The sequence below is a fragment of the Sander vitreus genome, chromosome 19, assembly GCF_031162955.1.
Source record: "Sander vitreus isolate 19-12246 chromosome 19, sanVit1, whole genome shotgun sequence".
NCBI classification, from domain to species: Eukaryota; Metazoa; Chordata; class Actinopteri; order Perciformes; family Percidae; genus Sander; species Sander vitreus.
Genome location: NC_135873.1, coordinates 4,812,185 through 4,834,207, shown reverse-complemented (window position 1 = coordinate 4,834,207; position 22,023 = coordinate 4,812,185). Strand labels below are relative to the sequence as shown.

At 38.9% G+C, this 22,023-nt stretch overlaps 2 protein-coding genes across 2 annotated transcripts; both read left to right on the top strand.

The window, feature by feature from the left end:
- Window positions 1–203: 203 nt before the first annotated feature.
- Window positions 204–9,798, top strand: kcnj10a (potassium inwardly rectifying channel subfamily J member 10a). Its single transcript, XM_078276388.1, has 5 exons — window positions 204–588; window positions 1,888–2,099; window positions 2,577–2,708; window positions 3,102–3,279; window positions 6,638–9,798. Exons 1-5 carry the CDS (start codon window positions 204–206, stop codon window positions 7,045–7,047), a joined length of 1,317 nt encoding a protein of 438 aa, XP_078132514.1. The 3' UTR covers window positions 7,048–9,798.
- A 1,578-nt stretch (window positions 9,799–11,376) lies between these two features.
- LOC144534284 (uncharacterized) lies at window positions 11,377–19,968 on the top strand. Its single transcript, XM_078276124.1, has 5 exons — window positions 11,377–11,775; window positions 13,330–13,635; window positions 17,094–17,357; window positions 17,529–17,671; window positions 17,916–19,968. Exons 1-5 carry the CDS (start codon window positions 11,742–11,744, stop codon window positions 18,306–18,308), a joined length of 1,140 nt encoding a protein of 379 aa, XP_078132250.1. The 5' UTR covers window positions 11,377–11,741; the 3' UTR covers window positions 18,309–19,968.
- Window positions 19,969–22,023: the final 2,055 nt, after the last annotated feature.

Below are 22,023 nucleotides of genomic sequence, written 5' to 3'. Positions count from 1 at the left end.
TTTTTAATTCATGTGGTTATTAAATGTCTTTTTTTCTCCTTTTTTCATACATCCTGCACCTGTTCATATGGACTCTCCTGCTGTTTGCTTGATCTTACTGCCCATACAAATATCCTTTTTTGCCCTTTTCATGTATACCCCCTTTACCTACTCTGCTTCTTCTCCTTACATCCTGTTGTCTCCAACCAACTGTAGTGCTCGCCATGACCTCAGCCACTCCACCCTCCTCTGAAGGCTCCTCCCCTCAGAAAGTATGCCACTCCCAGACGCAGACTGACATCACCAAGCCCCTGCTGGGCTCCCCAGCGGGGACCGGAGGTGCTGGTGCAGGTGGAGGAGGAGCACTAGCTGGAGGGCCCAATGCTCTGCGAAGGAGGCGCCGCGTCCTCTCCAAAGACGGGCGAAGCAATGTGCGCATTGAGCACATAAGTGGACGAGGGGCGCTCTACCTTCGCGACCTCTGGACCACTTTCCTGGACATGCAATGGCGCTACAAGTTCTTCCTTTTCTCTGCCACATTTGCTGGGACCTGGTTTGTGTTCGGAGTGTTTTGGTACCTGGTGGCATTGGTGCATGGAGATCTACTGGGTAAGGAGGAGGGATGTAGAATGGTGGAGATTCAGAGGAGAGAAGAAAGGAAACTAGGAGGATGAAGCCTAATGACTTTGGTGATCTCCTGACTTTTCCTTTTTTTCCCCTCCACTGTGTAGTTGACATTCATGGATTTAAAGGGGATATATCATGAAAAAGTCATTTTCGGTGCTTGTACACATACATTTGGGTAACTGTAGAGCCCAGGGCCGTCGGACTGGGGGTGGAAAATTGGTTTATATAGAGGGTTAATAAGCAAGTGATTCTCCAAGACTCTTTGTTCGTTCTCTCAGACTCTCAGGAAGAACTGAACCTTCTTTGCGCAAAGAATAAATACTTAAAAGACTTGCTTGAATGAAGTTTTATTTCAGATCTCACCTAGATATTAGAATTTCTACCACAGTACCCAGGGCCCTCATGTGAGGAGGGCCCAAAAAGATACTAGAATGAATAGCTGTGGATTGGGGAGGGGCCCATAGAGAATGCCTTTCTACAGGGCCCAGAATGTAGTGCTACGCCCCTGGTAGTGCCTACCAACCCACAAATTGTGAATAAGACAACCCAGTCAGCGGCCTAGATCAGAAAACGTTCATCAATCCATCCACTGAAGAACTACCTACTACTACTATCCCTCTCCTCTCTCTCTGTCACACGGGCAATAGACGCACAGAGCAGCCAATAGGAACGCCCCCTCTCTCTGAAATGACCTGTGATTGACCATCTAAAGCCTGACAACAGAGCCAAGAGGAGGTGCAGAAGTCTAGTTTTCCCTCAGACCACTTGAATTACAATATGCTGAAAGATTATTATGGAATTTTTTCACAACAAGGCCAAAAACAAAGTGCCTGCCACAGCTTTAAGTGAAACCTCAGGATAAATCATAGTTTGGTTATCCCTGATCCCTTTCATCCAGCGCCATTCATTCAGAGTGTTGACCAAACAGAGGAAAAATAGTAGGAGTTATTGGTATTGGCAACATCATCAGCCCTCCATACTGTATATATAAAAGTCATATAAACATCTTGCTTATTGTCCCTTTAACTGCGTACATCTGAATAAAATAAAAAGTCCATGTCCTCAGGCCTTCTGTGAAAAAATGACCTATGCAGTACAAATACAGTGCTTTTTTTGTGAATGTGTTAACAATGAAGAAAGACACACAGGCATACGGTTTTACATTGCAGAAAGGGCATGAGAAAGATCCGACAGAACATTAAGAGAGGGAACAAAATGTTCCTTGGTAATTTGTTTACACCCTCAAACCTAAGATCTTCTGTTCTTCTTCTCTTCCTCCAGAGTTTGACCCCCCCTCCAACCATACTCCATGTGTAATGGAGGTGAAGACCCTGACGGGAGCCTTCCTCTTCTCTCTGGAGTCTCAGACCACAATTGGCTATGGTTTCCGGTGCATCACCGAGGAGTGCCCTGCCGCCATTATCCTGCTCATCTTTCAGCTGGTCATCACCATGGTGATGGAGATTTTCATCACCGGCACTTTCCTTGCAAAGGTAGTCTGATGTAGTTTTTAGTTTGAAGTTTATTTCACCAAAGACATCTTATATGTTCTTCCTGTGATGTTGCAGTGCATGGCTGCTTCCTCAAACCCCCTCACCCTAATATGCCCTTCCTTTACCCCTTATATCAGTACAGCTGCCTATCAGTATTTGATTTAGCAATCAACTTATCAGTTATGCTTACAGATTGTCACCATGCCGAGTATTGCAACTCTTACCTGTCTTATCTAAAAGAAGGGTTATCTTTTCACTTACAGCCAAACAACCTTTCTTCTATTTATATGGCCCTGTAATTTCACTCTTCCATGTATTGTATATCTTACTGTATGTCAGGTTGTCTTAAACAGAGATATCAGAAGTCCTGTAGATGATTACTTAAGGTTATATGTGAAGAGTTTATAGTATGTATAAAAGGAATCATTATATATGATTTTTTTTCCAAGAATTTGACATGTTTTCCTGCTCTTTTAGGTCGCTCGTCCCAAGAAGAGAGGTGAGACAGTGAAGTTTAGTCAACATGCTGTTGTGGCAAATCATGAGGGCCGGCCCTGCCTCATGATCCGAGTGGCCAACATGCGCAAAAGCCTGCTGTTAGGATGCCAGGTATGCATGTTGCTTTTGTAAAAGTATTTACAAGCTAAAATACCTACAGTTTTTAATGCACCTGATGTTTGCTTTGTTATTGATTACACCTGCACAGCATTTGATTGGATGCAATGCCATGATAGATATATAAGCTTACCTGGAAGCCCATGAATTGAATAAAAAAAAAACTTTTATGACAACCATAAGCTCTAGTATAGTGCTTGCTCTATACTCTGACTGGTATGAAATGTAGTAAATTACACATTTAGTGACTGAGCACTTCATGCTCAAGGATAGATCACCTTTGATGAAGATATTGGCCGTTGCAGGTATTAAACCTGGGGCCTTTTGGTTACAGGATGCCTTCTGCAACCTCTTGGCTACATTTACTGACTCCATCTTGGCTCCCAGGTGACGGGGAAGTTGCTTCAGACGTCCCTGACAAAGGAGGGCGAGACTGTGAGGCTAGACCAGCGAAATGTGCCTTTCCAGGTGGACACGTCGAGCGACAGTCCCTTCCTCATCATCCCCCTGACTTTCTACCACATCATTGACGACAACAGCCCCCTAAGGGCCTGGGCAGTAAAAGGTAGGTCATGGCTCTAACGTCAAGTTATATGGCAGGTCTGATACACAAATATCAACAGGAAAACTACTTAAACTATTCCACTTACAGCCTACAGTATAACTGTTGTTTGACAGTTTAGTGTAACTCAGTTGAGGCTAAAGGACACTGTGTACATGGCATGGGCACTTACTTATTTTGGATTTTGCTTATATCATTTTTACAATTATAAGTCAACACAATGTACTTGGCTCAGAGGGGAGCTGTCCAAGAAAATTTCATAAGCATACAGTCATGTACTACCAGCAATCATTTAATTGCAAAAGGTGTAATGTGTTACATGAAATGGTTAATGTCTTTATTTGAAACCAAAGTATCATACGTCTCTTGAGAATAACTGTGTGTACATTCAGTATGTACGTATGTGTACAGTATGTAGGTGTATTGGTATTTACGGTCATGTGCTGCGTGCTTGGCTACCTCTTACAGTCCAGAGTGGGGCTGGTTTGGCACTGGAGGAGAGGGTTTCTCTGGCTGGAATGTGTGTGAGAGAGATCGGCAGAGACACCCCTCATTAGAGCACAATGCTGTACAGTCCGGGGTGCTGACACAAATCCCGCACAGATCCACTTACAGCAGCACAGACCTCTCAGCAATGGAAACAGTACTGACGGACTCTGATCACAGCTTTATTTACATTCACACTACTCATTTACTGTACATGGCTTATTTTCTTTGCCTCACTTGACACACTTGATTTTCTGATGTATTATTGTCCTTTCATTTCCTTATGTCCTGTAATTACTGCACCTTTATGCTTTGCCCTTTAACTTCAACTTTAATTTCTTTTAGTCATCATAACCTCCCCTTCATAATTTGTTCTAACTGTAGCCATATTTAAGGGATTGTGTTACAGCTTATATAATACTGTCCATACAGTAATACCTTTTCTAAGCACTGACTGTAACACAACTCTGTTGTTGTTGCTGTTATGTTTCATCTAGGTTGTTTCGTTGTTACATAAATCTGGACTAGCCAGACCCTCCTCTGGCAAAGCAAGACTACCCTTCCTCTAGTCTATATCCTTGACGTTCCACTTCTGGGATTGATACAGACAGCTAGCTAGACTATTTGTCCAATCTGAGTTTTCTGTAGCATGACTATAACAACTTTTAAACGTACACATGTTCCACCAAAACAAGTTCCTTCCGAGCCTATTTTGCAGCGGCACCGAGGCTTTTCTCCGGTGCTTAGCACCGCCCAAGACGATTGTAATTGGTTTAATGAAATGCCAATAAACCAGAGCATGTTTTGCTCCCATCCCTGAATACTATGTGCGCTTTGGAGGAGGGTCTGGCAAAGTAAGACTACCCTTCCTCTAACCCAGTTTGACCTGGGATAGGCTCCACAGCTCTCTGCGATGCTGGGCATGATAATTACATATACATCATGGATGGATGGATGTCCCTAATGGACATTTAAAAAAAGTTTGCACTTCTTACATTCATTATAACACTCATGACTGAGCATGCTTCTGTGCTCACTGGTTCTTTGAACAGAGCTTTAGAGCTGCTTGCAGAGCTTGCTTTATGTTCTCAGCATGTACTACATTTAAGCAGGGAACTGCTTTGATAGGAACATTGAAAAGTGGCTTCCAGTGCAACAGTGTGTGCCACTGTACCACACAAGGCTGATCAAGAAAATCTAAGTGTGTGCACACTGTTGCAAACTTCATCGTTGAAACTTTTTCATTTCCGAACTGAGAGATCTCTGTGTGGTTGATGATTAAAAAAAAATGCTTGTCGATTGAGAAAGGTGCAAAGGTGAGTCAGTTTAGCAGGTTTTTGGTCATAAACCACAGTACTGGAAAAAAAAAAAGTACCCGTTGGTGGCGCAACATGAAAAGTAAGACAGTCACCAAAGTTGTTACAATTCATCCCAAGGGGGAACGTGTATTTCCGTACCAAATTTCATGGCAACCCATGCAGCAGTAGCATCCCTGTTTATGATAACAAAGATGATTGGAAGTTCACCACATGAATGCAGATGGAGCCCTATGCACCGCCCACAATAAGCCAATATAAAGAATCCCTCAACCAAGTTTGTCGCAGTAAGTACAAGTGGTTGCGAAACCTGGTGTTTTTGCCTTGGTGGGGGCGGTACTGGGTCTGGGTTGGGGTAAGGACTGTTTAGACAGATGACAGAGTCTGCATTCTGAGTGAGGCCTGTTGATGCAGGTGTGTGCTTGTTTGAGTGCGTACGTCTTCTAATGTGTCCTTTGTGGGTTTGGGGTTGTGTGTTGGTGAATGACAAGTATATTCTGCATGTGTTTTTAAAATGTAATAAACATTTTTGATTGGAGATTTTTCCAACATGTGGCAGCTTTAAATTTGTTTGTTTGTTTAAAATTCAAAAATGAGTTCTGTGTGAGTCTGTGTGTTTGTGTGTGAGATCCGATGTTTTTGGAATCAGGCCGAGATTTTATGTTTTGGAAATTTCAGGATGTGCTAATGCGTGTGTGTGTGTGCGCGCATGTTTGTGTGAGTCTTTTACTGAATGAATACATGTGTAACCTATGGCTTGCATTCTTTTAAAGCAAGTGGGATTTGACCTCAAAATACAATGCAGGCTGAATGCGATAATTCAAACACATCATTGACAATGAGAAAATTAACAGAGCTCCATTGAGGCCAAATCAAATATGCCAAAACACTGCTACTTGATATTGCTGCTTAATGTATATTGACATTGTATCAAATAAATGTAATGTGTAATGTGAAAGGGTCAGTTGTAGGTACAACCCCCCGAAGAATTATCACCTGACTTTGCCACCCTCTGTGTGGCATTTCAGTTTATTTTAGCTCATTGTTATGGTTTTCTGAACCGCAAATGTGTTCTCATCAACCGTGTTTCCAGCTGTACCAGCCAGCTGTTATCAACGGAAAAGTTTAAACAAACCCAAACTACTAGCTGGTGAACTAAGTGGACCATGTAGCTGTTACATATACTTCCTTTAGGAGTTAGTGGAGACCAAAACAAACTAAAAGGAGTGGACTTAAATGTGTCAAGAGGGAGAACACAAGACTCAAAAGCAACTGTTACATGTTTGCCATAATACTTATAAGTTCATTATTCAGTATGAATTCCTCTTTCATTAAGTTATTTCTCCCTTTTTTGTCTCCTGTGATGGATAATCATCAGTTTTGTTTTTTCTGCAATACGTTTGTACTGTATTAAAACTGTATATATATTAGTATATTAAAACAACCCAATTCCCGCCTGGAAAGAAAGAAACTAATATAAGTACATATGGCTTGCTTTATAAAATTATTTTTTGTTTGTTTTGTTTGTTGTTTAACCGCCGGTCTCCTCTGTCCTCCAGGTGGTGGTTGGACAGACCCGGAGCTGGCTGACTTTGAGCTGCTGGTGATAATGAGCGCCACGGTTGAGCCGACCTCTGCTACCTGTCAGGTTCGAACATCCTACCTTCCGGACGAGATCCTCTGGGGCTACGAGTTTCCCCCCGTCGTCTCCCTGTCTCCCTCAGGGAAATATGTGGCCGATTTCGCCTTCTTCGACAAAGTGGCCAAAACCAAAACCCCGCCGCTCTTCAAGCAGGCCCTGCCACCGAGCCCGCCATCACAGGCATCCCGTCACCAAGGCGGCATGGAGGCCGGGACGGACCCAGAGAAGATGCAACTGGAGGAGAACTACAGGGGGGAACAGAAGGGGCGAGACAGGGGGCGCATCAGAGATAGCAGCCCACATAGTGTGCGTATTAGTAATGTCTGAGGGAAGAGAGAGATAGGAAGTGGTAATGGAAAGTTGATTTGAAACTGAGATCACATTGTCTGATAAAAACATCTCCTCCACAAAACACAGCGCCTACGCATAAACACCTTGAACAACGAGTCTGAAGATATCTGTGTCTGCAACCACCTTCAAAGGAAGCGAGTTACAAACCCAACATGTAGGCCTACAAATGTACAGCACAACATTAAGTCATCCATAGAGACATTTACTACTCTTATATTCATTTTTCTTTTCTTTTTTTGGAAAGGACTTGATTTACTGTAACTGGAGGATGCTTTAAACACTGCAAAATCCTTCATCTTATCAAGTCATTTCTGTTGATAATTTAGCACCGGACATAACTTTTGGGTTCATCAAAACAAATTTCACTTTCATTTTCTGCATTCTGGTGAATTTTTCTGCAACAATTTGTGCCTTTTCTGCATCAATTTATGGTGCAAATGCCTTCATTTGTATAAAGGAAATTATAGGTTTTAGGTTTGAGTTGCACTGGCCAGTTTTGATTATTGGGGGGTTGTAACTCTCTCATCCCCCTTATAAATTACGCCTATGAGTACCAGGGTTGTAGAATTTTTTTTATTAGATTTCAATAGAAATCAACTTATTTCAAGAATATTCTAGAAATGAGTATCTCTTCCTTGGACCAAGAAGGAATAGACCATTTCCCAGTTGTAAACATACAGTAAACATTCTAAATGTACACATGCTGATTTCCAGTTCCAGTGTATGTAATTGAAATCACAAGTTAAAGGTGCTCTAAGCGATGTCACACGTTTTTTTAGGCTACAATTTTTTTTTGTCACATACAGCAAACATTTCCTCTCTATCCGCAAGCTGACTGTCCCCTGAACACACTGTAAAAAAAACGCGGTCTCTGTAGACAGCCCAGGCTCCACAAACAAACAAAAACAAACTGCGCCAACCTGCACCACGAAACATAACAAACAAACAGTGTTCAGGATGAGGAGGAGGGAGGGGCGAGCTAGCCTCCGTTTTGTTTGAAAATACTTCGAACGTCAACAAGAAGTGACGTCACTCAACATCGCTTAGAGCACCTTTAACAAGGGTCCAAGCTGTTGCCTAGCAATGCAATTCCATTGAAAAGGTGAAACTTGATTTCAGAAACTAGAAAAAAGTGTATAATTCTATTTCTGTTATAAGAAATGAAGACCTCAACTACAGACAAATTGACTTGATTAGATGATTTTTGCAGGGTAGATAAACGTGTGATAAACGGTTGTTTATCACTGAATCACAGTACTGTTTTCCCTTTTTTAATTTAAAGTGCTCATAGTATGCTTTTTGGCTTTTTCCCCTTTCCTTTATTGTGTTATATATCTTTTTTTTGTGCATGTTATAGGTTTACAAAGTGAAAAAGCCCAAAGTCCACCCCAAAGGGACTTACCATCTCCAAAAGAAAACACTATTCACAAACTGCTCCAAACAGCTCTATTGTAGTCCAGCCTTTACTTCCATGACGAACGTGCGTCACTTTGTAATCCATGTTATAATGCTCGCCTAGCTACTAGCGTGGTACGCCCTCATACTCTGCTTCTGACTGGCTAGTAGTCCTTACCTAGCTACTGCGCATGTGCGACTCCCAACAAAGATGGAAGAGAAGTGTGATGCCTCACTCTGTAGCTAAAACAGAAAGCTCAACACACAGGGTGAAAAGAGGAGCTGCAGCAATGTGCAGTACAACAAAAATATGGTGTTTTTTGAAAATTAAACCATGTAAACCTATTCTGATATATCCTCTAAATACAATTATGAACCTGAAAATGAGCATAATATGAGCACTTTAACAAAATACCTGCAAAAAGGTGGCGAAAATACTGGAACCATATTATTTTTTTAACAAAGGATTTAAAGGAATGTATTATATTTTATGTACCCAATAGTTTCTAACAACATTGCTACTTGTTGCACCTGGAAATATTGTGTTTTTGATATAAATGTATTTTCTTGTTTATTGGGGTAAATATGTTTAGTAAAATTACTAAAAGCACTTTAACTTGAAAGAAAAGTGGCATTTCTAAGGGGAATAACTGAACTAATTGATACTTAATGCACTGTAATAAATAAATGGTTATGTTTGGGGTTTGTGAATGTGTTTTTATGCTTGAAAATGGGTAATTTTGTAAATGTATGAACCTTTCTTAAATGTCATGCACAGTATGTGTTTGTTAATTTACCTCTGTACAGTGTATACAAATATTTTTCATATCATTATGTCCTGACATTTGACACACAACTCTGCATTTTCAATATATTGTCAATGTTATTTCTGTAAATGCCATCTTTTATTCTACATTGAAATGGTGAAAGATGCATCAAAATGAAATCAAATTATGGTACTTGTTCAAGGGGACTAGTTGAATTCCTTGGTGACAAAATATGAGACATATCAGAAATGGTTTTACAAAAAGATAACGATTGCTAGGAACGTTTTCTATTCTTTTCGGCCAACTAAACATTAAATCAGTATAATATGATCTGTTTTAAATGTGTACTCTTGATAGAGATTCAAATCAAATCCTCTGCTGCTCCAGACAAGCCCAATGAAAAATACAACTGAAAATATTTTAATATCAGTGTCTGGTGAGAGGTTGTGCTTGTTTATACTGTAAAGCCTACTGTATACTGTATATGGGTGACTCACATTGGTCTAACTTTTTAAGTAAACACTTTTAAGTGTCTGTTTTAATAAATGTATTATTACAACATGTCTATACGTGTGTGCATAAAAACAAAAATGATTCCTGTTTGAATTGCCTCCATAGGCGATTATACATTATCAAAGATAAAAGGTCCAAAACATCACTAACATGTTTATTCATCATCATCACATTTTACATGTTGATGGTGACTTATAAATACTGGAGTATTTCATTGTATGAAGCTTTTTAATTGCATTAATTTCACTTGATTTTTTAAATTAAGATTTACTAATATTCAGAGGAGCAGTACTTCCAGCAGTTAGTACAACAAACACCCAGCCTACAAAGAAACTTGATTGGACAAACCTGTAAATCCCTGGCTCCTTTGACCAATTAAAGCATCAATACGCAGTGGTGACACATTATTTCAGGATGGTGGTATGAAAATGATTTTATAACATCACTTTACTACTGAATATCACTATATTAAAAAAGCTTGTTTTATCATAGCAATAAACTACATAAATTCCATCAATATTACTCTAAATTTGAGTTTTTAGCACTAGCTTAAGCTAAGGCACAAAACATTAGTTTAATGTTAGGTGAAAGCTATGTAGGCTAAGCTACTCGCTATTACTAGCTAACAGGTAAAATTACTAGCGTTATATTGCAGATAATGTATCACAGGGATTAATTGTAGCATATGAGAAATGTTTATGCCAGAATGTATTTCGAATCCTATTTTGTTAAAAGTTTATTGATATTTTGTATCAATATTATTTATTTTAAATGAGTATTGTGTCAGTTAGCCTATGTAAAAACTAAAAGAAGATCCAGCTATAAGTGAATGTGTCTGAATTTAATTTGTGCAGTAATGTTTGTTAGCAGTTATAATAGTTGTAATACTTTCACTTTTGTTAACTCTGTGGTTGCTACCATGAGTGACAAACGTAAAAGCCCCTATTATTCTAGTCTAAACTCAGTCCATGGCATCATAGACACGGCCTAGGGTGGTTGGGTGCAGAGTTTATTATTTATAAAAATACAAAGTAAGTACGTCATGGTCATTTGGTCACCCCCTTGCCATGGCATTGTAGTGACCAAGTTACTGTCCCTCATCTTATAGTATTACCATGGTGCATTTTTCTTTCAGGTTAAAAGTGTATCTGTAAATTCCATGAGTTCAACAAATGACACTCTTTTAGATTCAAGTAGATTGACCCACTTAATTTGAAAACCGGCTCCATTTCCTGCACATACCAAACAAAAACCCTACAGTTACGTTGTTTGTACAGTACAATGCTTTTAAAACCCAACCAAACCTACAGGTAATATGCTCACATCAACACACACACACACACACACACACACACACACACACACACACACACACACACACACACACACACACACACACACACACACACACACACACACACACACAGATAATTAATACAATTGTTAGGACAAATAGAAAACATCTCAGCTTCTTTGATCACAGTATAAGAGAGTGATGGTGAAATAGCAGGAGAAAGACTGAAGAAAAATCTTCAATCTGTAATGTTCAAATCCAGCTGTGCTGATCATTTAACCATGACACCAGACATCTGAGAAGTGATGCATGGAAGAGTTTTGGTTTCAACATCATACATGAATATTTGTGGCTGAAGGTAGGGTTGTATGCTGAGTTTGTAAAATAAGATAGGGTAACATTACTGCAACCAAAAAAATCTTTTTTTACCCAATATCTTGTATCTCAAATGAGGGATGGTGGATAAAGAGCAACGTTAATTTTACAGTGTACTTTGGGATTAGGCTATGTGGGTTGCATTCAAATTAAATTAAACAAATTATGTTTTAGTTTTCTCTCACTGGAACATGTTTTTTTAAAGGTGACAGCTGCACTTCCTGCCCTTTGAAGAATAGCTTATATCTACCCTACAAAACTGTTTCCTGTTTAACAATTTTACATGCGCTAAACATACATAGCAAAGCATTTTGAGCAGATTGAAAATGCTTCTTCTTCTGAGTTGTTGGATTATTGCAGGTAAGACAAATACAAATTGTATTGCCATTTTCATGTATATGTCCAAAACAGTTAATCTGTTTTTAAACTATTTTATAAGGTTTCATTAAGAAACAGGCTGTAACACTATATTTAATTCAGTGAAGTCCTTTGTTTTCTTAATGCAGTAGGTGTTTCTAATTTACTGCAGAAAATGTATTCATTTTGGAGTTTTGACGAAGTTACAAAGCTGCTTTTGGGTGTTTAAATGTATTAATTCAGCCTTTGTGCTCCTGGTTCTTGTACAGTATTACAAAAACATTTTTTTTTGCTTTCTAAGATCTTTTTTTTTTTTTTATTGACATTTTACTCCTAAAAGTGCTCACAAGAATACTGTAGGAGCCTTACAGTGTTCCCTACAACATAACCTTTAGCTGCATGACATACATTACACTTGGTTGATTATAATGTTAATAATTTAGCAGAAAATTTGCAGCATCTTTACTACAGCTTTATTACAGGTCAGTTTGCATTTGCCATTAGTTGGAAGAAGGCAAAACTGACCTAACATCATGCATGATGCATTTAACTTTTTTAAAGTAATATGCTGTAATGTAAGGCAAGCCAGCTTTATTTGTATAGCACATTTCAGCACAAGGCAATTCAAAGTGCTTTACATTAAACATTAAAGAGCAGTTAAAAACAGTAAAACAATATAAAACAGAAATAGAATAAGACAAGAATAAAAGTTACAGTGCAGTATAAGAAACAATTAGTTAACCCAAGCTGCATCAAAGAGAAAAGTCTTCAGCCTTGATTGAAAAAGAACAGAGAGTTGCAGCGGACCTGCAGTTTTCAGGGAGTTTGTTCTAGATATGTGGAACATAAAAAACGAAAAGGTCTGGATGGTTCATAGTGTAGTAGCAGATCAGAAATGTATTTTGACCCTAAACCATTCAGTGCTTCATAAACCAACATAATTATTTTGAAAGCAATTCTTTGAGGGACAGGAATTCAGAGTAAAGACTTCAGAACTGGAGTCTACTTTCTTGAGGACTCGAGCAGCAGCCTTCTGAATCAGCTGCAGCTGTCTGATTGATTTTAGGAAGACCTGTAAAGACACTGTTACAGTAGTCTAATCTACTGAAGATAAAAACATGGACAAGTTTTTCCAAATCCTGCTGAGACATACTGTAAGTCCTTTAACTCTTGATATATTCTCAAGGTGATAGTATGCTGACTTTGTATTTGTCTTAATGTGGCTGTTGAAATTCAGGTCTGAGTCCATGACTACACAAAGATTTCTGGCTTTGTCTGTTGTTTTTAACATTGCCAATTGAAGCTGAGCGCTGACTTTTAACCCTTTGGCTCCAAAAACAACCACCTCAGTTTTGTCTTCATTTAATTTAAGACAGTTCTGGCACATCCACTTGTTGATTCGTTCAATGCAGTGTTTCTATTAGACCATAGTCCCCTGGTGATATGTTCATGTGAATGTGTGTGTCTGCAGCATAACTATAGTAATTCATTTTGTTGTTTTATATAATCTGTATAATCTCTAATGTATTTTAAAACAATTTATTTATTTCCTGTCAGGGATTACAGCAGAGGACCCACCAATGAGGCACTACAGAGTGAAAAATGGCTCCTTATGTTTAAAAGTTGGAGGATCGCCACCATTTCAAGACGTCAAGTGGAGTTTTAATAATAAACTAATTGTTTTCAAAGAAAACGTCACGCCTAATTACAAAGGCAAAGTGGATTATAATTCAAGTGACCACTCCTTGTGTATCAACAAACTCACTGAGACAGACAGTGGCGACTATAAAATGTCATATGTCATTTTAGGCTCTGATTCTCATGTTGTAGAATCAGGTGAAATTCACAGACTAATTGTTGAAGGTAAGTTCTAAATACTACTTTGTCTTTAGCCAGTGTATGGGTCTTATTTGTTTGCAGATTTCTTCATCCAAGATTAGTATGGAAGTCCTAACGATGTGTATAGTTCTGAGATTTCCTCAAACCTTTCAAGACATCAACAAAATTATAAATGCAACACTTTTGTTTTTGCCCCCATTTTTTATGAGCTGAACTCAAAGATCTAAGACTTTTTCTATGTACACAAAAGAACTATTTCTCTCAAATATTGTTCACAAATCTGTCTAAATCTGTGTTAGTGAGCACTTCTCCTTTGCCGAGAAAATCCATCCACCTCACAGGTGTGCAGTGTTGGGCAAGTTACTTTTAAAAAGTAATTAGTTACAGTTACTTCTTCCAAAAAGTAACTAAATTAGTTATTCAGTTACAAATTATGAAAGTAACTAGTTACTTCAGAAAGTAACTATTGCGTTACTTTCAAGTACATTTTTAAATGCTCAAATGTGACCCCACCTCCACCCCTCTTTAATGGAACTTAAAATACATGTGCATGTTCAATTATTTATGATAAATCTTAATATTATAATGAAATGGACACTTAATACAATACATTATTAACAGAAACAATGTACACAAATCTAAACTATTTTAATGTTGCTGTGGGACAAAGTGAGACTAGCCTCCAATCAAATGCCATGTATGTAGATATTATATTTATATAGTGGATCGATACAAATAACAACACAACACCTCAACAGGCCACAACTGGGCAAAATTAAATTATGCTTGTTAAGCACTATCCCAAAAATAAATAACAAATATATACACTCATTATTGTGCAAAGTGGCCTAATCTTTATACTTGTGCGCTGGTGTGTGTGTCAAGCCGGTGTGTGTGTGTGTGTGTGTGTGTGTGTGTGTGTGTGTGTGTGTGTGTGTGTGTGTGAGTGAGTGTGTGGGGAGTAGGTGATAGAGCAAGGGATAAGTGAGAGAGTGACGGCGATTAGCTTTCGAGTGGCGACTCTGGAGTCATATAGTGAGAGAAACAAAGTGTCTCCCCTGTTCTTTCTGACCACGGTGGACAATCTGTAGCAGGAAAAGTTAACCCTCTCCTTGATTTCGCCATACCTGTCTCTCTCTCGTTGACTGACTCGCTTGTGTTGTTCGTTGTGTGTCTGACTATGCGTGCTTTCGAACACCCGCCCAACTCTACCTCTGATTGGCTCACCATGACATTTTACTCAACCTCAGCCAATCGTCAGCATTTATGCGCTTGCGTCATGCACTGCCCACTAACCAAGGAAGAACAGTAAAAAAAAAAGTATTTGCCTCTCGACTCGGCGATCTAGTTGGTCTGATGAAAAAAACAGCTTCAAATATAGTAACGCCGCATTTTTTGGCAGTAACGGTAACAACGTTATTAAGATGGGAAGAGTAATTAATTTGATTACTTGATACTGAAAAAAGTAACGCCGTTATTTATAACGCCGTTATTCCCATCACTGCAGGTGTGGCATATCAAGATGCTGATTAGACAGCATGATTATTGCACAGGTGTGCCTTAGGCTGGCCACAATAAAAGGCCACTCTAAAATGTGCAGTTTTACTGTATTGGGGAGGTCCGGGGGGGTCTGAAAACCAGTCAGTGTAAAAAAAAAAAAAAAAAGTTGCTGGATATTGGCAGGACCTGGAACACGCTGTTGTATACGCCGATCTAGAGCATCCCAAACATGCTCAAAGGGTGACATGTCCGGTGAGTATGCTGGCCATGCAAGAACTGGGATGTTTTCAGCTTCCAGGAATTGTGTACAGATCCTTGCAACATGGGGCCGTGCATTATCATGCTGCAACAAGAGGTGATGGTCGTGGATGAATGGCATAGCAATGGGCCTCAGGATCTCGTCATGGTATCTCTGCATTCAAAATGCCATCAATAAAATGCACCTGTGTTCGTTGTCCATAACATAACATACGCCTGCCCATACCACAACCCCACCACCACCATGGGTCACTCGATCCACAACGTTGACATCAGCAAACCTCTCACCCACATGAAGCCATACACGCTGTCTGCCATCTGCCCTGTACAGTGTAAACCGGGATTCATCCGTGAAGAGAACACCTCTCCAAAGTGCCAGACGCCATCGACTGTGAGCATTTGCCCACTCAAGTCGGTTACGACGACGAACAGTCAGGTCGAGACCCCGATGAGGACGACGAGCATGCAGATGAGCTTCCCTGAGATGGTTTCAGACAGTTTGTGCAGAAATTCTTTTGGTTATGCAAACCGATTGATGCAGCAGCTGTCCGGGTGGCTGGTCTCAGACGATCTTGGAGGTGAAGATGCTGGATGTTGAGGTCCTGGGCTGGTATGGTTACATGTGGTCTGCGGTTGTGAGGCCAGTTGGATGTACTGCCAAATTCTCTGAAACTCCTTTGGAGACGGCTTATGGTAGAGAAATGAACATTCAATTCACGGGCAATAGCTCTGGTGGACATTCCTGCAGTCAGCATGCCAATTGCACGCTCCCTCAAAACTTGCGACATCTGTGGCATTCTGCTGTGTGATAAAACTGCACATTTTAGAGAGGCCTGCAACTTTTTTTTTTTTTTTTACTGACTGGTTTTCAGACCCCCCCCGGACACCCCCAATACAGTAAAGTAGAAGTGGAAGTAGAAGTAGAATGGCCTTTTATTGTGGCCAGCCTAAGGCACACCTGTGCAATAATCATGCTGTCTAAACAGCATCTTGATATGCCACACCTGTGAGGTGGATGGATTTTCTCGGCAAAGGAGAAGTGCTCACTAACAGATTTAGACACATTTCTGAACAATATTTGAGAGAAATAGTTCTTTTGTGTACATAGAAAAAGTCTTAGATCTTTGAGTTCAGCTCATAAAAAATGGGGGCAAAAACAAAAGTGTTGCGTTTATAATTTTGTTGAGTGTATGTATCAACCACCTCTTTAAACGCATATACTTCTTTTCATTGTGACTTCAAAAAAAGTCTACTGTCTAGTTTACCAATAAGAATCACATGAAGATCCAAGTAAAATACACTGTAAGGATTTAAGATTGTTGGCCTCCTGTAGCCTTTGTACATCCCTGTTTATTGTCATATTAGTATTTCATACAATATGTGAAAAGTTGTTATTTAAGCTCTTATAGTTTCCTCTGATCTCAGTTTTGAGGGTTTTGTGGAGCATGCTGTGTAAAGAGCATGTGGCCCCAACAATACATTTGGTGTCATCAGCGCTGATGTAGTATAGGCAAATACTGAGGTACTTTAAGGGGAAAACCGTGGACAGTAAGTAAATTATTATGAAAAAAACTCCCAATGCAGTTATACATGCAAATATAGTGGATGCAAATGTGCAATTCCTGTGTGAAATAAGTTGTGATTCTTACTAGTTGCCGATAGAGTGTGCCAACAAATAACCTACACTAATGCCCTTATTTAATCTGCTTGGGCGGGTTTTGCAGATACTATTCTCAGACCTGTCATGAGGATGTCAGGACTGCACTCCAACCTGTCTGCTGGATTATGCAACATCACAGTCAACTGCTCCATCCAGGATGACTGGGCATCGTCTGTCTGTGATGAAAACAGTTGCAGAACTGAACAGAATCAGAGATCATTATTTAGGAAGGTCAACATCACCATCTTCACTGACAACACATCTATTATCTGCAGTGGCAACAACCACGTCAGCACAAACAATGTTTCTAAAAGCATAGAGGCAATGTGTAAGTGTTATGTGATTTATTTATATATTGGTCACTCAGTTACAGTTACTTTAAATTCAGTAATATTCATTTTTTTTCTTTCGTGGTCATTTTTAGGCCACCACCTCATCATTTTAATAATTAAGTTGTTCCGGGTTCTATCTGCTAAAATGTGTTTCCATGTCTTTCCAGGCTTTAGAGTATCTAACCCTGAGTATGAAGAGGCACCAGAACAACCCGCTATGATTGTAATAGTAGTTATTGTGTGTCTATCCCTCTGTGCATTTGCCGTGTGTGTCACTAAGGGCATTTTTTCAACAGAATATAATCATCAGGTAAGCTGGATTTACAAAGCAATATTTTAAATTGATCTTTGTGATACCACTGAGGATTTAAAATAAGAAAATTTTGACAAGATGGTGTATTCCTTATTTAATGAAATGTTTCAGGTGATTACAACTATAACAAGTCTACAACATGTGAAATTGAATTTTACTTTAATGCTAGGTGTCTTGTCATAGACTGTGACTTCCTTTTTAAAAAAAAGACCGAAAACATATTTTACTGCATTATTTGTAGACGGAGACATCTACTGCTCCGATAATACAAAGCCAGCAAGTGGAGGCACAATCTGTGCCTAGAGTCTCTACCTCTTCTTCCAGTCAAGCTGAGGCCAGTTATGAAAATGTGGATGCCACACAGCCCTGCCAGACCAGCAGCCCAACCATCAGCCCAAGAGATGAGTTGGGGCCCAAGCAAAGTCAGAAAGTAGATACTGTCTACAGCTTTCTACAGGTACCAAACGTGACTTCCTCTCTAGGCAAGAGTGACAGTAGTAAAGGACCCATGAAGGTACAAGAGGCATCGACTTCACAGGATGAGGCACAGCACTCATCACTCACAGCGCAAATTGACACAGTCTACAGTGTGTTGCAAAAGCCAAAAAATCTAAAGTCACAGCACCACCAATAGGTCAAACAAGATATTCAGAAGCCAGAGAGATGACATAATGAGAAAGAAGCCTGTTAGACTCTGTAAAAGCCAGGATGATCATATGGACATTCATGCAGTATTAACTTGAAACTGGAGGACACATCTTTATGGATTATGCATGTAATTATTATTATTTTTTTTTTTACAGTGTTTTTGTATTGTGATATTAGTTTTCTTTCAGAAGAGTGTATTTTCAAAAACGTGGCAATTATCTGTATTTTCTTAAATGATACAATTTATTCACTTTCTGCTATTTATGTGCTGTGTTTATCGCAAGCAGATTAACCAAATCAACTTAAAAAAAAAATTGAAAAATAATGGAATTTCTATCATGCTTGCAGTTAGCAACTGAACTAAATTGAACTTGTCCACCCACCACTATAACAACATGTACAGTACTGTCGTCAATTGCAGCAGCAGTAAGCTGCATACTGTCAGATGAACAATGAGAAGTTTGTCACAAATATTTCAAACTCAACCAGGATTTAATGAAAATATTTCACATTAGTAGTATCATTACTGGCTGCTTGCAGTGCAAACCAAGCATTAAAGTCTGGTTATGAAAGCAGAACATGTCCTTGTATTTCAAATAAATATTCCAATATGGCATTCATACAAAGCAGTGAACCAGAGCTTAATGGGTCATTAAAATCTAAAATTGGTCACTCTTTCCTTAAAACCAATTTGAACTTGGTGAAGTGTCTGTAGAGACTAGTGATCAGTGTAATATGCTTCTTTGAATGGTGGATCTCTAAAGGGCTTAAGTTGAATGTACAGTACAGGATTTCTATATTGTTCATGGGTCGACACATACACAGCAATAAAGGTGGATGAGGAGACAAGAATTGCACTCACTACAGATATCTTAAGTGTGTTTGATTTGTAGATGAGGATGTTTAATTGAGAATGTTTTATTGTTTGACTTGTTAGACCCCAGTCATGGTGCAGAAAAAATAGAAATGTCCATAAATGACCACAAGGTGGTGTCAAACTACCCTAATTTATACCTACACAACACAAGTACTCTTTCAGTCTGGGACTACGGCCACTGCAGTTGTGTCCCAGAGTGCCATATAAAGGTGACTCATGAGCCACATTGTCTAAAAGCTTTAGTTCTTCATAACTTTTTTAACTTTTGAATTCCTCATATTTTTAGGCTTTTTTGACAGATAAAAATATTATCCTGTTTTGCTCAATTGCTGGTGTTCAGTTCCTGGTTCATTTTCTTTTTCTTGTTATCACAGCAACACATGGTTTATGTGTTAAGAGGAACTGGAAAGTTTTTTTCCACCCATGTTGAGAACTATTGGCATTGCTTGTTCCTTCTCAGGCTCTAGTTTCAAAGTCATCTTTATAGCACAATTGAACATGCAGCGTTATATTTCAGTTTTTTGTTCATTTGATTTCCCCTTTTTGCACTTAGTATCTGAAGTTTTTGTAGCAACAAACTACAGTGCAAATTGTGCCTGTTTGGAACAGGCCAATAGCTTGGTCTGTGGTCCTGCTGCTCTTAACTTTCTCCAGAACCATTGTACCCCAAAATGACTTACAGAAGGACCTTAAAGCACTTCATATGCAAAACCACACAGACGAAAAGGTGGAAGGCAATGCAAATAAATTGAGTTTTTGTTGAACTTCATTTTAGTGTTGTCTTTTTCGTCAACGATACATGTTGATATCGCCACAGTCAGTGTTTAATGCCGGCGGTGCTGTCTCGTCTCGTCATTATTATTGTTAACAAATTTAACATTTCAGCAGAGGTGTTTATTTCCAAACAGGCTTAGTGGCTTGAAGGTTAATTTGAAAGTATGGATTTGATTTGCGGGGGTATTTTGCCGACAGTATTCTTATTAGTGTTATAAGTTAGCAGCACAGTTAAACAAGTGGTGAATTAACAGCTCACAGCAACTTAATAAGATATAGTGTCTGGCTTTCGTTTGTGTGGTGTCTACTGCAGGGTGTCTGCTGCCTGTTCTGCCAATCGCTGCCTTTCCATTTGGTAAATGGATATATACTCTAAACACACATTGTATGGCAACTGTGTAGTTTGTTTTTGAGGCCAGTTTAAAAGTAGAAACATATTGAAATCACTGTAGAGCACTTGCTGCTGTAAGAAATAAATTGTGTGTTGCACTTTATTTCTATCTTCCTAGCCCTTGTCACATGACCAATTAATATTTCCACATATCCAATATTTTGCATATAGAAAATGTGTATTTTATTTGGATATACAATTTGCTGAAAAATAAAAGTTAAATTAATAATGAATGTGATGTGTTTTATTTAGCATTGTGTGTTGTTGTTTTTTTTGGGCATTTTTAGGCCTTTATTAATATAGGACAGCTGAAGACATGAAAGAGGAGAGAGAGGGGGAATGACAGCAAAGGGCCGTGAGATATTTCAAAGACAGACAGACACACACACACACACACACACACACACACACACACACACACACACACACACACACACACACACACACACAGATATTCCGATTTATTAGAGATGTTAACTCCATTTTACAGTTTTGCAGCCCACAGGCCACATAAAGTCTTAAGAAATGAAAACAGAAAAAATGCTAAACTTATTAAAATTGAAGTTGTTTGTTGTGATTTTGTTTTAGATCCATAACGAGTGGTAGATGACAACATTTAAAACTACACAACTACTATTGTGTTCAGATATTGTTATCATTTTTAATCACCTAATTTTCAATATTGCAATAACTATGCTGATTTATTTTGCGCCAAGATAAAAAATTAAGTAAGGCAAAGAAAAAATACAATGCTTACTTCTCACTTGCTTTTGTGAGTCCAATCATGCAGACAGTTTGTCATTTCCTGTGTCTGGGGTTGCAACCAAACTTTAAACAAGGTGACAACATCTACATATTCTATACTGAGGTTATGGGATGCGTTTCACTGGTACTGCAGCTTCATTTTGTAATGTGAATTGGGAACATGGGGCATATTTTCTTACAAAAAAGAAAATGCTCCCTTAGCTTGGGGCTAAGTTTAGTGTGAAAAGCGCTTATATTACACTGGATCTACTATATCTACTATATATATTTTCATTTCCACGAGTGCTCTCTTGTATTCTAAGCTACTATAACATCACCACAATTGTTGTTGCTCTATTAAGTAATCAGAATGTAAATGGCCTGTAGTTTTTATAGCGCTTTTCTAGTCTCAACGACTACTCAAAGCGCTTTTACATAGTACAGGTACCATTCACCATTCACACACACATTTATACACTAGTGGCTGAGGCTGCCGTACAAGGTGCCACCTGCTCATCAGACAATAAACATTCATGCATATTCACACACCGATGGCGCAGCATCAGTAGAAATTTGGGGTTCAGTGTCAAAACCTACACAATATAATCATACATGTGTAAATATATATACACACACAACACAAACCTCATCACAGTACTGTCAGTCTATGCACAACATACACTAAATTAACACACAATAAAATGTTAGCTATGTATATGGTGATATGATTAAATTAAATGGTCTCATATTTAATGGATGTGCAATAATTACTTGTTTATACCAATTTCTATTGAACATGTTTTAGGTACCAGGCACAAACTTTTGCACAAGAGTTTAGGCTAATATGTATTTGCAGTGGACAGGAAGTATAACTATGTCAAAGTATTCTGTGGTCAAAACTGCTGTAGCTGCTTG